Source organism: Quercus suber, unplaced genomic scaffold, assembly GCF_002906115.3.
Source record: "Quercus suber isolate HL8 unplaced genomic scaffold, Cork oak 2.0 scaffold_167A, whole genome shotgun sequence".
Classification (NCBI taxonomy): domain Eukaryota; kingdom Viridiplantae; phylum Streptophyta; class Magnoliopsida; order Fagales; family Fagaceae; genus Quercus; species Quercus suber.
In genome coordinates, this window is record NW_027071807.1 from 40,118 (window position 1) to 55,300 (window position 15,183).

The 15,183-nt window shown below is 34.0% G+C and overlaps 2 protein-coding genes across 2 annotated transcripts; one reads left to right on the top strand and one right to left on the bottom strand.

Annotated features, from left to right (window-relative positions):
• Nucleotides 1–1,710: 1,710 nt before the first annotated feature.
• Nucleotides 1,711–3,069, bottom strand: LOC112013195 (probable 3-ketoacyl-CoA synthase 21). The gene has a single exon (XM_024045583.2). It carries the CDS (start codon nucleotides 3,067–3,069, stop codon nucleotides 1,711–1,713), a length of 1,359 nt encoding a protein of 452 aa, XP_023901351.2.
• Nucleotides 3,070–13,748: 10,679 nt separating this feature from the next.
• Nucleotides 13,749–14,291, top strand: LOC112013179 (uncharacterized). Its single transcript, XM_024045564.1, has one exon. The coding sequence runs from the start codon at nucleotides 13,749–13,751 to the stop codon at nucleotides 14,289–14,291; it is 543 nt and encodes a 180-aa protein (XP_023901332.1).
• Nucleotides 14,292–15,183: the final 892 nt, after the last annotated feature.

A 15,183-nucleotide genomic window follows, 5' to 3' on the forward strand; every position in this document is an offset into this window, starting at 1 on the left:
AGGACGGCTGCTCTATTAGAGAGAGTTTTATTTTGTATTCTCACCCCCCTCCCTCTGTTTTGTACCAACTATTGGCTGATGCTTGGGGTGTGGCCTACCCTAGACTCTGTAATTCCTAGTCTTTAATTAAAGTATCCTTTTAACCAAAAAAAAAAAAAAGTCCCAACGAGGAGATTCTCCTCATCACCTTGACAAGGTCCTGCAAGGAGAGGCTAAATGGTCTAGTTTAGTTTGAAAACCAAAAAGTAATACTAGAGGTTCTTGTGAATGAACTACTTTCAAGGCCTAACGATTCATGAAACAGTATGGTTCGACTAATTAGTGAACAAATAACACAAGACTCCTGAAATGAATGCTATTATTTGCATGAATTACTTCAAAGAGCATCTTGGTCCATTTGAGGATGGACAAATAAAGTTTGAACATTTTTTGAAATCTAAATATAAAGAAAGAAAAAGAAAAAGAAAAAGAAAAGCATGTTAATTAAGGAGATTAAAATATAGTATGGTTTTGTAGATGATAGTATGACAAAAATGTCTAGTCCTATTAGTCTGTGGATTAGCTAACCCCAAAAGATTTGAAACTAAGGTCTTTTTGTTGTTTTTGTTCAAAAAGTGCTTTATAACTTTGTTGGTCTTATTTTGTTTGGGATTCACTTATTTTGTTGAAACTGAAAACTTTTTGCTAAAAATACTGCAGACAAAAGTAAAAATTAGCTGAAATAGTACAATAAGATCCATAAATAGTACCAAAAAGTGCAATGGAACCCATAAATAGTAGTAAAAATAATCTGAATCGTAAAATAAATTGCCTTTTTAATATGGAGCCAAATGCACACCTTATGTTCTGCTTCCGTATTGAATTTTCCAATTTGACGCTCATTGATGAGCATTTGATTTGCCCCATTTTTGTGCTTGCACACTTGGCTTGATTAAAGTGTCTGTTTGGGAATAACATGTTTAGTTTTTTGCTGAAAGTATGCTAATGTATATTTGTATCTTGAAAATATTTGAATAACTAAGAAAAGAGGGGAAAAAGTAAGATTCTTAAAAAGTTATATAAAAAATTATACATAAAAGCTAAAAACTTTCCCAAACACGCTTTAAATGCCACTACAAGATTATTCACTTTTTTAGCTACCACTACTATTGAAATGGAAATAGTTTGAAATTTTATGGAAGAAGTTGGGATGACAAAATTCTAGCGGTTCCCGTTTGATAATGTTATTTTAGTAACGTTGTTTAAGTATTGTGGAAATATGTGTGGGTGAAAAAATGTTGTGAAAATACATGCTGTATTGTTTAAATAACGAAAACTGTTGTTTAAACAATACAACCAAATAGATATTTCATATGGTTTCAAAAGTTCACTATCTTCATTGGAAGATAGTAAAGTTATTATACCAATTTTCTATAAAGACTTACCAACTCACCTCTTTTAAAAGTTACCATGGCTTTTGAGTAGAGTTGTGGTGTGTCTTTGTGTTAGAACTCCTTTCTTTTTCCCTTGTGTGTGTGTGTTTGTTTCTCCAAAAAAAAAAAAAAAAAAAAAAAACTAACTATTTCTCAACAAAAAAAGAACTGACATTATAATGAATGTAATTGGTATCATTTCAACAACATGATAAAAAAAAAACATAAATTACTTCTTTTATTATTTTTTTTTGGGGATCAACAACAATACAACACATCAGTTTGTAAGTTCATATAATCACTCACTAATTTTTACAAAATCAGGTACTTCTACAGGATAAGAGGAGATATCACTCCATGCATTGGCTATCTCAGACTTTGAATCATAAACACACTTCCACACTGCGCTATTACACTTAAACCCACTCCCAAAGGCAATTTGCCAGACCCTATCCTCCCTTTTCATCCTCCCTTTTGCTTCGATGTAAGCAAGTTCATACCAAATTGAAGAAGATGAAGTATTTCCAAATTTATAAAGAGTCATCTTTGAGGGCTCAACATCTTGTTTTCTCAGGTGTAGATTCTTTTCAATTGCTTGAATAACAGCTTTTCCTCCTGCATGTATACAGAAATGCTCAAAAGCCTTCTTGAAATCAGGTATGTAAATGCTTGTTCTCCTTGTAGGCCACATCTTGTGGCATATTATGGAAAACCCATATCTAAGTTGCTCTCTGAATGGCAAAACCAATGGTCCTAGTGCAGCAATATTTGCTTTCAATGCAGCTCCAGCCACATGTAGTATACCCTTTGATATTGATACCCCAACCTTGTTCTCAGAGTCCACATCCTGATAGACACAAGCATGGGATACATCATCTTGTGCTTTGTTTGTTCGAACAAGGTGTTGTAGCTCATACTTTGCCTTGCTCTTGTCTTCTTTACGGCTAGATAGTAATATAGCTGCACCTCCCATTCGAAAAAGACAATTGGTTAACAACATGGGTGGGTTTTTGCCAGTGTACCAATTCAAGTGTAGGCTCTCTGTGCTGACAATTAGAGCCAAAGAGTTACAGTGCACTCTCAACAAGTCTTTAGCTAGCCCCACAGATATGATTCCAGCACTACATCCCATGCCAGAGAGATGGAAGCTCATGACATTGCTTCTCATTCTGAACTTATTAACTATCATAGAGCTGAGAGATGGTGTAGGACAAAACATACTAGCGTTAGAGATTACAATGTCAATAGCTTTGGGGTTGATACTGTTTTTCTTAAACAAGTCTGAGACCACAGAAAAGATAACTGTCACAACCTCTTCCACGGCAAGTGGGAGAGATTTTCTAATTGGTACTCGAGCAAGTGAAGGAGGAATGCAAGTTTCCTCACTGAACCCTGATTTTTCTAAGATTTTGATCTGGAAAGCAATGCTGGCAGGATCCAGGTTATTAAGGAAGACAGCCTCTAGGAACATTGACTTGGGCAGCCTATAAGAGTTGGGAGGTTTGTAGCAAGCAAAGTCTAGTAAATAAATGGGGACTTTTCTTTTGTATTTAAGATATAGGACAACAAGTCCAGCAACTACTACCATCAAAAAATGGTGTAGGGTGTTCCAGATAATGAGATTAGGGAGGCTAGAAATGATGAGTCTTAGGGTCATTGTTGCCATGGATGGAGGTTTAGATTTGTTTGTGGTCTTGACAGAATTGAATTAATTTAAGTTTGTTTGGCATGCATTGCATTGATTGGCATATGGGTTTTAAGGTTGAGGAGGTATGGGGTATGAATATTGGAGAGAGGTCATGATACATGAGGAGAAAGAAAAAGGCTTGAGGAAAATTGAAAGAGAGGAATACGTATAGGGCATTGAACATCCTTTGGGTGCTTGTTTTAGAAATCAAGTTGTGCACGCAATGGTCAATTTCTTTCCTAATGCGGTTTCTTTGCTAAATGATGATGACCAAATTATCTTAACAAACACTCATCCCAATTCTATTTTTGTGCAAATGTGTGATAGTTATTAGTGATCACACATAATCTATGAGTTGAGTTTATATATCTTTATGGTTTTGTAAATATGTGGGCATTAGTATATATATGCTTATGGGCTGAATTTGGAATCATGTTGTAATGAAATATTTCTCCTAATTTAATTACTTTCATCAGGGCCTGGAGCGAACCCTTCTAGAAATTCTCAAAGGCCTAAGCCAAATTAAGGCCTAAAAAATAGGGATTGGTTTAGTTTGGGGCATTTTCAATCTAAACCAACATCGTTCGATTCAAAAATTGGCAATCCCAACCAATCAATTATCATGAAAATAACCGGACCAAACTAACCCATAGGTGATTGGTTTGAGTTAATTGAGCTAGGCTTTTTTGTCCTAGCCATTGGGTCATTTATCTCTTATATTGAAATTAAACTTCCTATGTTTTCAACAAAAAAAAAAAAATTAAACTTCCTATAATCAAAAAAAAAAAAAAAAAAAACCTCCTATAATTTTTTTTAAAAATAATTCTCAGGTGCGTAAAACAAATAATAAGTAACAAGTTTTCATCCAAATTTCTAATACATCAAACTAGCAAAATAGGAATTACAAGTACTTACTTTTTCTTCCTCTAATCATCCATGAACTTTTTGTATGTCATTCATGGAAGGCAATTGCCAACCCTACAAAATGTCCATGGGAACTTGGATGTCCACATCCATGGGAACCTTATGTTACATCACTCTTCTTTGATCTAGCATAATATGTAATATTATTTTGTTGGACATTTTTTTTAAAGATAATTTGGATGGGCTTTTGTGGGCTTGCCTTGTGTGATAAATACTGTGTAGACTCTAAGAACACACATCTTGTTCCTACTCCAACTATGAAAGGCACTTTAATAATCTTGCCATATTGCCTTACACCATCATTAATTAGTTCTAATATCACTAGTTGGGGAGAGAAGACTTTGAGAATACTCTAGTTGAAACCTTAATATAACATATAGGATACTACATAACCCAAAAATTATTATCTCCCCAAAAAATTTCACATAAATTATGAAATTCTCAGATTGTGTGGATTGGATTGAATGAGTTTGTGTTGAGTGAGCATATGCAATATTGATCAAAGAAAAAAAAAACTTTGACTAAATTAATGTAATTTGAGAATCTTAAATGATCGCGATCTAGATTCATATGTGGCTAAAATTTTAAAAGTATTAATGCTCAAAGTCACTTCTAGCTGTAATTCTTTTGTTGGGATCCAAAGTAATAAAGTATTATGTATGGAATTCAACAAAGTAATAAATAAATTGGTTTGGATAATGAAATATTCACTATTATATATGTTGTGAAATTAAGTGTGAATTTGAATATGTTTGTATATGGACCGTCATAAATAATATACATATAAAGATGGATTGAGAATTAGGGTATAAATTATAAATGTGTTTACTTTGTTAAATATTAAATAATACTCTCAGGGTCATGCTAACAAGTGCCCTTAGGGCATTAGTTAACAATTTATTTTAGGAAAGTTTTGACACCACTTTTGTGGGAAATGAAAAAAGTTGTCAAAATATTATTTTTTTCCCATAAAAACTTTCTTTAAATGGATTATTAACCAATACTCTAAGGGTATTTGTTAGCATTTCCCATACTCTTGACTAATTAAGATTACATGTGTTTCCTCGGATTGTATCTGGTTTACTTGTTAAATATTGCTCCTTGCCTATTCCATAAGGCCATTGACAACGACCCATTTTGAATCCATAGCAGCATGTAAGCAGTTTTACTTATTTACTCTGTGAGTTACTTTTTATATTTTTTTAAGTTCGTCAAATTCAAAATGAACCTGTCCACACTAGCATTGATCTCTTCATGCAGTAATATTTCATAGCCAATGCAAATCTGTGAATGTCTGCAAGCATATTCCACAACGAATGTTCGCAGCAAGAAGCAACTTCATGTGGCTAGAGCATGAGATCACAGAAAAGAGTTGAAAAAACCAGTTTTATGACTTTTGGAAGTGGTGGAGTTATCAATGACCACGTAAGAAACCAATTAATTTGATCTGGGTACATCTAGCAATAAGCCTCAAATAGAGTTAGAGCTCCAATATTGCCCCAAAAAGGCAATTAAGGGCAGTACAAAATGTGAATTTTTTCAAGGAGTCAAAGATTAAAAAAAGAAAGAAAAAAAGATCACTAAATTTGTTCAAACAAACCAATCTGAAGGAATCTCCCCTAATCCACTGGCAACATATATATATATATATATATTTTTTGTTGTTGCTGTTGTAATATTTGATTTTTCGAATCCATTCCCTTAAGGCCTTCTTCAATTCTTTCATTCATGACTTCTTATATTCTTCCAATTACATTTTGTACAACTCTTCCTCTCCTCATTTTCACTCTTATTCTCCCCCTCTTCTTTTGGATCCAAGCAATATTCTTCCAACAGTTCTTCCTCTTCCATCTTATTTTTCATATAAATTTTTCATGGAAAACGTTTGGCTCCAAACATGTTAATTTGAAGTTATTTTGCTCTAACTTATTATATGACGGTTAAAGAGACCATTCATCTGTAGTTTTTGTCACATGCTCTTTTAAAATATTCTGTGGCTTATTTAAATAATACATATAAATAGTCTTATAAACTGTCACATAATAAGTTGAAAAAGGTATCTCCAAACAAGTTTGGAATTAAACTTTTCCCACTTTTCATTACTCCTTTTACTCTTATCTCACCCATTTATATATCATAAACCCCATTTCTTTAACATTTTAAATATTTTGGTAGTTTTTTTAATTGTTTCTAATATTTTATTAGTGATCTAATTATTGCATCACATTTTATATAAATTTTCTTTTTATTCATCTCATTATGATATGATAACATAATAGATAGTAACTGTTGGAAATCTTTGATATAAATTTGATAAAATCCAAAAACTAAAAAAATTGATTCAAGAATAGTATTTTCAATTTGACTCTATCAAAACTTACAACATTATGTTTTACTCACCAAAACTACAAAAAGAGAAAGAGATCATTTTTACATTATAATCTATTCCTCGTTCTTTTAACTACATCAGCACCAAAACATACAAATATAATTAGCCTTCATTTCTTAATTTTTCCAAATTCGTATTCTAATAGTTGAAATTTGTAAATTAACTAAAAAAAATAATAAATAAAGCATAGAAAAAAATGGAATATTTTCCAACTCAAAAATTTAAGCCTTTTGTATTCAAGAAAAATAATAAAAATCATTAATAATGATAAATTCAAAATCTTCCTTTTCATAAAATTAATTCCACAAAGAGAGAGCAGGCTTAGAGGAACGGAAGTCAGAGCTTTTGTCAAACCCATATTGATGGTAGTGTTAAGGTCCTTGAGGTACTGGTGGTCCTAGATGAGTTGATACCTTCAATATAGAAACACTACATATGGGCAAGCTGGCTACTTATATTTTTTGGGCCACTTTGGACCAATTTAACTTTTGAGAGGGAGTTACTTACAAGTCTCCAAAGTATAGACTACATACTTTTACTATAAACCCCATCCAAAAAAAAAAAAAAAAAAAGAATCGTAGGGGTTGGGAAGGCCATGGCATCACTTGGTCTCTAGATTAGATTCAAATCTTTGATCCTAAATTGTTGTCAACATTTTTTATATTGATGATCCAACTATTAATAAAACACATGCTAAAATTTGGATAAAGTTTGATAACAAACTTGGTTGTAGTCAATGGCAATAACTTACTCAATATTTATTTTTTCATATTGAATATGAATTTTGACAAATTCACTATTTAATAACATTTACTTTTTGTTATATCTTCCATGTATGGAAAATTTCCAGAAAATCAAAAATCGATTGTTTTATCATCAATCAAATGTTTAATTTTTAAGTTTTTGTCCTATAAAATTATGCCTAAAAATAAGTTTATAGATCAAATAGTAAATAACATATTATTGATATGAAATTTGACATACTTGTTAAGAACATAAAGAATAAGCAATTCGATAGTTAGATTTTCAAAAAATATAGTAATGTTAAGTTTTTTTAGTGGGAGTTGTAGATTTTGGCTGCAACCAAGTTTGTAGGCTAACATTATCCCTAATATATATATATATATATATATTTTAAGAATGCATTTATAAAACAAAGTCATGTAAAATTTTTATTTTTTAGAATGTATTTAGAAAACAAAGTCATATAAATTTTCTCAAATTGTAACTAGAAAAGAACGTTATGTAATTTTTTTTCCTACTAAAACTAAAATTAAAATTAAAATTAAAATTTTAATTATAATGGAACAGATATTACTTTATTGTTATTATTTTCTTATTTTTAAATTTTAATAAATTAGTGGGTAATTCATTGTAGAGCCCCCTATATACGGAGGCAAATATAATCAGTCGATTTTATATAGATATTAACGCATTTCTTCTACCCGTTCATCGGGGTGGATCCCGAGGTTACGACTCTTGGAATCAAATATTTAATATTCTAGATAGTTCGTTTTTATTTGAAAATATTTTTTAATTATAAATGTTTACAAGAAAATATCAATTTTGATATACAAACTTATGAAATAGAGATAAATTTGTTAATTGAATCTCAGATAGGATTTTTTGATAAATTTTTACTCACAACATAAAAAATATAGCACAAGATTTTAATGAAAATCTTACATGTCAACAAAAAATATATATTTTTATTCACTTATTATATATAATATAAGATAATGAAATAATATTAACAAACTTCCACATAACATTTTGTCTTTAATTACATTAAATGGCTCAATATATAAATATATTTGTTATATTAGTTAATTTAGAATTTCAAGTGACTCACTATTATTATGAATGGTGTGATAATATATATATATATATATAAATATAATTTGTAATTAATTTGTGCATAACATGAACATGAACTGACGAACACGCTACCAATTTAAATATGAAACAAAGAAAGACATTCCGCTTAAATTTATTGCACTAAGCCTCAAACTACATCAAGCTGCTGCCTGCTAGTAGGTGTAACCCCACGAAGCCGGCATCCATGGTGAAGGTGAACTTCATGTCATACAACATGAGAGTTATTATCTCTCTTGACTTGCACAGAGAGCTCTAGCTTCGTGATTTATGTCAGAAAAATCGGCTGCAACTTGGCCACACTTATCCTATAAAATGGTTGAATGGCCAGCATTTCTACTGCAAGCCAGTTTCGACTTTCGATAGAGCAATACACTGTGATTGAGAAATGGCCTTGAAATTAGTTCTCTTTGTTTCCGTAATGGTTGCTGCATTGGCACTTCCAATAGCTAAAGCCCAGTTATCCATTATGGGCTGAATTTGGAATCATGTTGTAATGAAATATTTCTCCTAATTTAATTACTTTCATCAGGGCCTGGAGCGAACCCTTCTAGAAATTCTCAAAGGCCTAAGCCAAATTAAGGCCTAAAAAATAGGGATTGGTTTAGTTTGGGGCATTTTCAATCTAAACCAACATCGTTCGATTCAAAAATTGGCAATCCCAACCAATCAATTATCATGAAAATAACCGGACCAAACTAACCCATAGGTGATTGGTTTGAGTTAATTGAGCTAGGCTTTTTTGTCCTAGCCATTGGGTCATTTATCTCTTATATTGAAATTAAACTTCCTATGTTTCCCCCCCCCCCCCAAAAAAAAAAAAAAAAAAAACCTCCTATAATTTTTTTAAAAATAATTCTCAGGTGCGTAAAACAAATAATAAGTAACAAGTTTTCATCCAAATTTCTAATACATCAAACTAGCAAAATAGGAATTACAAGTACTTACTTTTTCTTCCTCTATCATCATCCATGAACTTTTTGTATGTCATTCATGGAAGGCAATTGCCAACCCTACAAAATGTCCATGGAACTTGGATGTCCACATCCATGGGAACCTTATGTTACATCACTCTTCTTTGATCTAGCATAATATGTAATATTATTTTGTTGGACATTTTTTTAAAGATAATTTGGATGGGCTTTTGTGGGCTTGCCTTGTGTGATAAATACTGTGTAGACTCTAAGAACACACATCTTGTTCCTACTCCAACTATGAAAGGCACTTTAATAATCTTGCCATATTGCCTTACACCATCATTAATTAGTTCTAATATCACTAGTTGGGGAGAGAAGACTTTGAGAATACTCTAGTTGAAACCTTAATATAACATATAGGATACTACATAACCCAAAAATTATTATCTCCCCAAAAAATTTCACATAAATTATGAAATTCTCAGATTGTGTGGATTGGATTGAATGAGTTTGTGTTGAGTGAGCATATGCAATATTGATCAAAGAAAAAAAAAACTTTGACTAAATTAATGTAATTTGAGAATCTTAAATGATCGCGATCTAGATTCATATGTGGCTAAAATTTTAAAAGTATTAATGCTCAAAGTCACTTCTAGCTGTAATTCTTTTGTTGGGATCCAAAGTAATAAAGTATTATGTATGGAATTCAACAAAGTAATAAATAAATTGGTTTGGATAATGAAATATTCACTATTATATATGTTGTGAAATTAAGTGTGAATTTGAATATGTTTGTATATGGACCGTCATAAATAATATACATATAAAGATGGATTGAGAATTAGGGTATAAATTATAAATGTGTTTACTTTGTTAAATATTAAATAATACTCTCAGGGTCATGCTAACAAGTGCCCTTAGGGCATTAGTTAACAATTTATTTTAGGAAAGTTTTGACACCACTTTTGTGGGAAATGAAAAAAGTTGTCAAAATATTATTTTTTTCCCATAAAAACTTTCTTTAAATGGATTATTAACCAATACTCTAAGGGTATTTGTTAGCATTTCCCATACTCTTGACTAATTAAGATTACATGTGTTTCCTCGGATTGTATCTGGTTTACTTGTTAAATATTGCTCCTTGCCTATTCCATAAGGCCATTGACAACGACCCATTTTGAATCCATAGCAGCATGTAAGCAGTTTTACTTATTTACTCTGTGAGTTACTTTTTATATTTTTTTAAGTTCGTCAAATTCAAAATGAACCTGTCCACACTAGCATTGATCTCTTCATGCAGTAATATTTCATAGCCAATGCAAATCTGTGAATGTCTGCAAGCATATTCCACAACGAATGTTCGCAGCAAGAAGCAACTTCATGTGGCTAGAGCATGAGATCACAGAAAAGAGTTGAAAAAACCAGTTTTATGACTTTTGGAAGTGGTGGAGTTATCAATGACCACGTAAGAAACCAATTAATTTGATCTGGGTACATCTAGCAATAAGCCTCAAATAGAGTTAGAGCTCCAATATTGCCCCAAAAAGGCAATTAAGGGCAGTACAAAATGTGAATTTTTCAAGGAGTCAAAGATTAAAAAAAGAAAGAAAAAAAGATCACTAAATTTGTTCAAACAAACCAATCTGAAGGAATCTCCCCTAATCCACTGGCAACATATATATATATATATATTTTTTTGTTGTTGTTGTTGTAATATTTGATTTTTCGAATCCATTCCCTTAAGGCCTTCTTCAATTCTTTCATTCATGACTTCTTATATTCTTCCAATTACATTTTGTACAACTCTTCCTCTCCTCATTTTCACTCTTATTCTCCCCCTCTTCTTTTGGATCCAAGCAATATTCTTCCAACAGTTCTTCCTCTTCCATCTTATTTTTCATATAAATTTTTATGGAAAACGTTTGGCTCCAAACATGTTAATTTGAAGTTATTTTGCTCTAACTTATTATATGACGGTTAAAGAGACCATTCATTGTAGTTTTTGTCAATGCTCTTTTAAAATATTTATGGCTTTTTAAATAATACATATAAATAGTCTTATAAATAGTCACATAATAAGTTAAAAAGGTATCTCCAAACAAGTTTGGAATTAAACTTTTCCCACTTTTCATTACTCCTTTTACTCTTATCCACCCATTTATATATATAAACCCCATTTCTTTAACATTTTAAATATTTTGGTAGTTCTTTTTTAATTGTTTCTAATATTTTATTATGATCTAATTATTGCATCACATTTTCTCTAGTAAATAAATGAGGACTTCTCTTTTCTATACAAGATATAGGACAACTAGTCCTGCAGCTACTACCTTCACAAAATGGTGCAGGGTGTTCTAGATAATTAGATCATGGAGGCTAGGAATGATGAGTCTTAGGGTCATTGTTGCCATGGATGGAGGTTTCGATTTGTTTTTGGTCTTGACAGAATTGAATTAATTTAAGTTTGTTTGGCATGCATTGCATTGCATTGATTGGCATATGGGTTTTATGGTTAAGGAGGTATGGGGTATGAATATTGGAGATAGAGCATGACACATGAGGAGAAAGAAAAAGGCCTGAGGAAAATTGAAAGAGAGGAATATGTATAGTGTATTGAACATCCTTTTGGTGCTTGTTTCAGGAATCAAGTTGTGCATGCAATGGTCTATTTCTTTCCTAATGCGGTTTCTTTTCTAAATGATGGTGGCCAAATTATCTTAACAAACACTCATCCCAATTCCATTTTTGTTCAAATGTGTGACAATTATTAGTGATCACACATAATCTATGAGTTGAGTTTATATATCTTTATGGTTTTGTAAATATGTGGGCACAAGTATATATATGCATATAAATTTTTTATGGAAAACGTTTGGCTCCAAACATATTAATTTGGAGCTATTTTGCTCTAACTTATTATATGACGGTTAAAGAGACCATTCATGTGTAGTTTTTTGTCATATGCTTGTTTAATATATTAAGTGGCTTGTTTAAATAATGCACATAGATAGTCTTATAAATAGTCACATAATAAGTTAAAAAAGGTATCTCCAAACAAGTTTGGAACTAAACTTTTCCCATTTTTCATTACTCCTTTTGCTCTAATCCCAACCATTTATATATAATAAACTCCATTTCGTTAACATTTTAAATATTTTGGTAGTTCTTTTTTTAATTGTTTCTAATATTTTACTATTGATCTAATTGTAGCATCACATGTTCAATTTTTTTTTATTCATATCATTACGATATGATAACATAATAGGTAGTAACTACTGGAAATCTTCGATATAAATTTGATAAAATCCAAAAACTAAAAAAATTGATTCAAGAATAGTATTTTCAATTTGACTCTATCAAAACTCACAACATTATGTTTTACTCACCCAAACTACTGTGGGTACCTGAGGATTGAGGAGGAAGTTGAAGGGTCGAAGTACTGGGCTGAGGCCCGAATAGGAATAGGAAAGGTAGCGGTGTTAACTTGGGCATGAAACAAGCATGGGCCCAAGGAGCAATGATGCCTGAGGAAGGAAATGGATCTGCTGAAGTACCATCCGGAGCTCTACGGAATGAACTGCAAACTAATGGAAATGACAGTCAGTGGTAGACAAGAAGCAACCGGTTTGGAGTTGCTTGTCCCATCCGCATTAAATGGTGTACACCAGCTTTATTAGCCACATTGATGAGGAAGTGACCTGAACAGTGTTGGCTATAGCTATTCCAGCTATCGCCGCCACCTGCTTCAGACACAACAAGTGACAGGTGTTGAAGAGGGGTGAATGTCTAGTAGAGATGGACGGAGAGGATGTAATGGGAAGGGGCTATAAAAGGAGGGAGGGATGATCTTTTGGCTGGCCATGATTTAGGAGCCTCAATGAAAAATTATTGGTGTACCTAATCCTAAGGACAAAGGGGATTTCTTCCAAATAGAAAATTCTCGTGAAGAATCCACGCTTGTTGTGCTACTCCATCTCTTATAAATTCTATTGGTTTGGACCAAGTTTAACAAACTTAGTTCATTTCGAGTGGGCTACTGTGCAAATGCATTTTAGGTCCTTACAATTGGCGTCGTCTGTGGGGAAACATCAAGTGCTCTAGATTTTCCCTGAGTACTGATGGCTAACGAAAGCCAGTGTGAGTAGACAGTTGGTTCCCATAGGGAGAACCCTTTTGTTAACTTGGAATGTTGGAGGGATAGGGAGTATGCCCCCAGTGCTATGGTGGGGTCGCATCACACTAAATGTGTTGAACAAAATCGTCCCAAGCCCAAGAATCGAGCTTCACCTGAACAGGATATGTTGGCATTGCAACGGGAGGTTGATTGATTGCGTAGGAAGCTAAGACGGAGGGAGCATGATAGGAGGAGCTCGTCCTCCCTACCGAGTGAGGACTCAAGGGAAAGTTGGGACCAATCATATCGACGTAGGTTCAGAACCCTGCCTAGCGAGACCTTCTCAGCCTCCTCATATGGGGACGGGCTGGAGAAGAGCAACAACAGATGCGAAAGGGGGCCCTTTTATCATGCTAGGGGGAATGATGCCATGAGTAAAGCCCTGCGAGAGATTGCTAAATCCCCTTTTGTTAGGAGGATTAACAAGGCTAAGCACCCTCACCATTTTTCTCAGCCAACGTTCACCATATACAATGGAAGGATGGACCTTATGGAGCATATCAGCCACTTCAATCAGAAGATGGCCATCCATGCCAGCAACGAGGCTCTTATGTGCAAGGTTTTCCCTTCCAGCCTCGGGCCTGTCACTATGCGATGGTTTGACGTGTTGGATGAAAGGTCGATAAGGTCTTTTGAAGAATTGACCCGGGCATTCGGTGCTAGGTTTATAACCTGCAGTAGGGTCCCCAGGCCATTGGATGCTCTCTTATCTATGGCCATGAGAGAGGGGGAAACCCTTAAAACCTACTCAAACCAGTATTGGGAAATGCACAATGAAGAAGACGGAGACTTCGAAGACGTGGCAGTAAGGACCTTCAAAGTTGGCCTCCCGACCGAGCATGACTTGAGGAAGTCATTGACGATGAAGTCTGCCTTGAACATGCACCAACTTATGGATCGTATAGAAAAGTAAAAAAGGTTAAAAGACGACCAAACGCAGGGAAAAGGGAAAGCCATAGCGCTTTTTGAGAAAAAGGATCCTCGGGGAGGTGGGTACCATAATGATCGACCTCAAAGGGACTTCCTTAATCACATAACGTCCGAAGGAGGTCGCATGGTCAACTTACTATTCAAGGAGCCGGTGCATCAGATACTGGAAAAGATAAAAGGCAAGTCGTTTTTCAAATGGCCCAATAGGATGGGTGGGGATCCGTCCAAGAGAAACCAAAGGCTTTATTACAACTATCATAAGGACAAGGGGCATAAGACGTAAGATTGCAAGACATTGCGGGATCACCTCTATCAGTTGGCTAGGGTCGGGAGACTCGGGCACTTCCTGCATCAGCCTACGGAACAAATCGGATGTTCGGGAGTGGGGATACACGGAAATGGCCATCCTTAGCCAGCCTTAGGTACTAGCAGGAGGTAACATCGGGCTAAATCCTGAGTTATATCTATAATGGGGGGTTCTCACCTGGAGGAAAGAAGTTGGACTAACAAAAGACCAAAAGTGATGGTCACAGACTTAAGCTTTTCCGAGGAAGATAAGCGAGGAACCCATCAACCACACGAGGACACTCTGGTGGTTACTGTACGAATTGGGGGCTATGACATTAAAAGGGTACTGGTTGACCAGGGAAACTAGTTCGAGGTGATGTATCCGGATTTATACAGAGGACTGGGATTGAATCTCGAAGACCTAGATGTGTGTGACACTCCACTGATGGGCTTCGACGGCAAAATGGTAATCCCCCGAGGTATGATTAGGCTCCTCGTACAAGTTGACAACGTGGAAGTCCAGGTGAATTTCATAGTGATAAAGGCATTCTCCCCGTATACCACTATCCTCGGCAGACCCTGGTTGC

Coding starts and splice junctions, on each gene's coding strand:
- LOC112013195 (XM_024045583.2), bottom strand. CDS start 3,069: ATGACCCTAAGACTCATCATTTCTAGCCTCCCTAATCTCATTATCTGG.
- LOC112013179 (XM_024045564.1), top strand. CDS start 13,749: ATGAGTAAAGCCCTGCGAGAGATTGCTAAATCCCCTTTTGTTAGGAGG.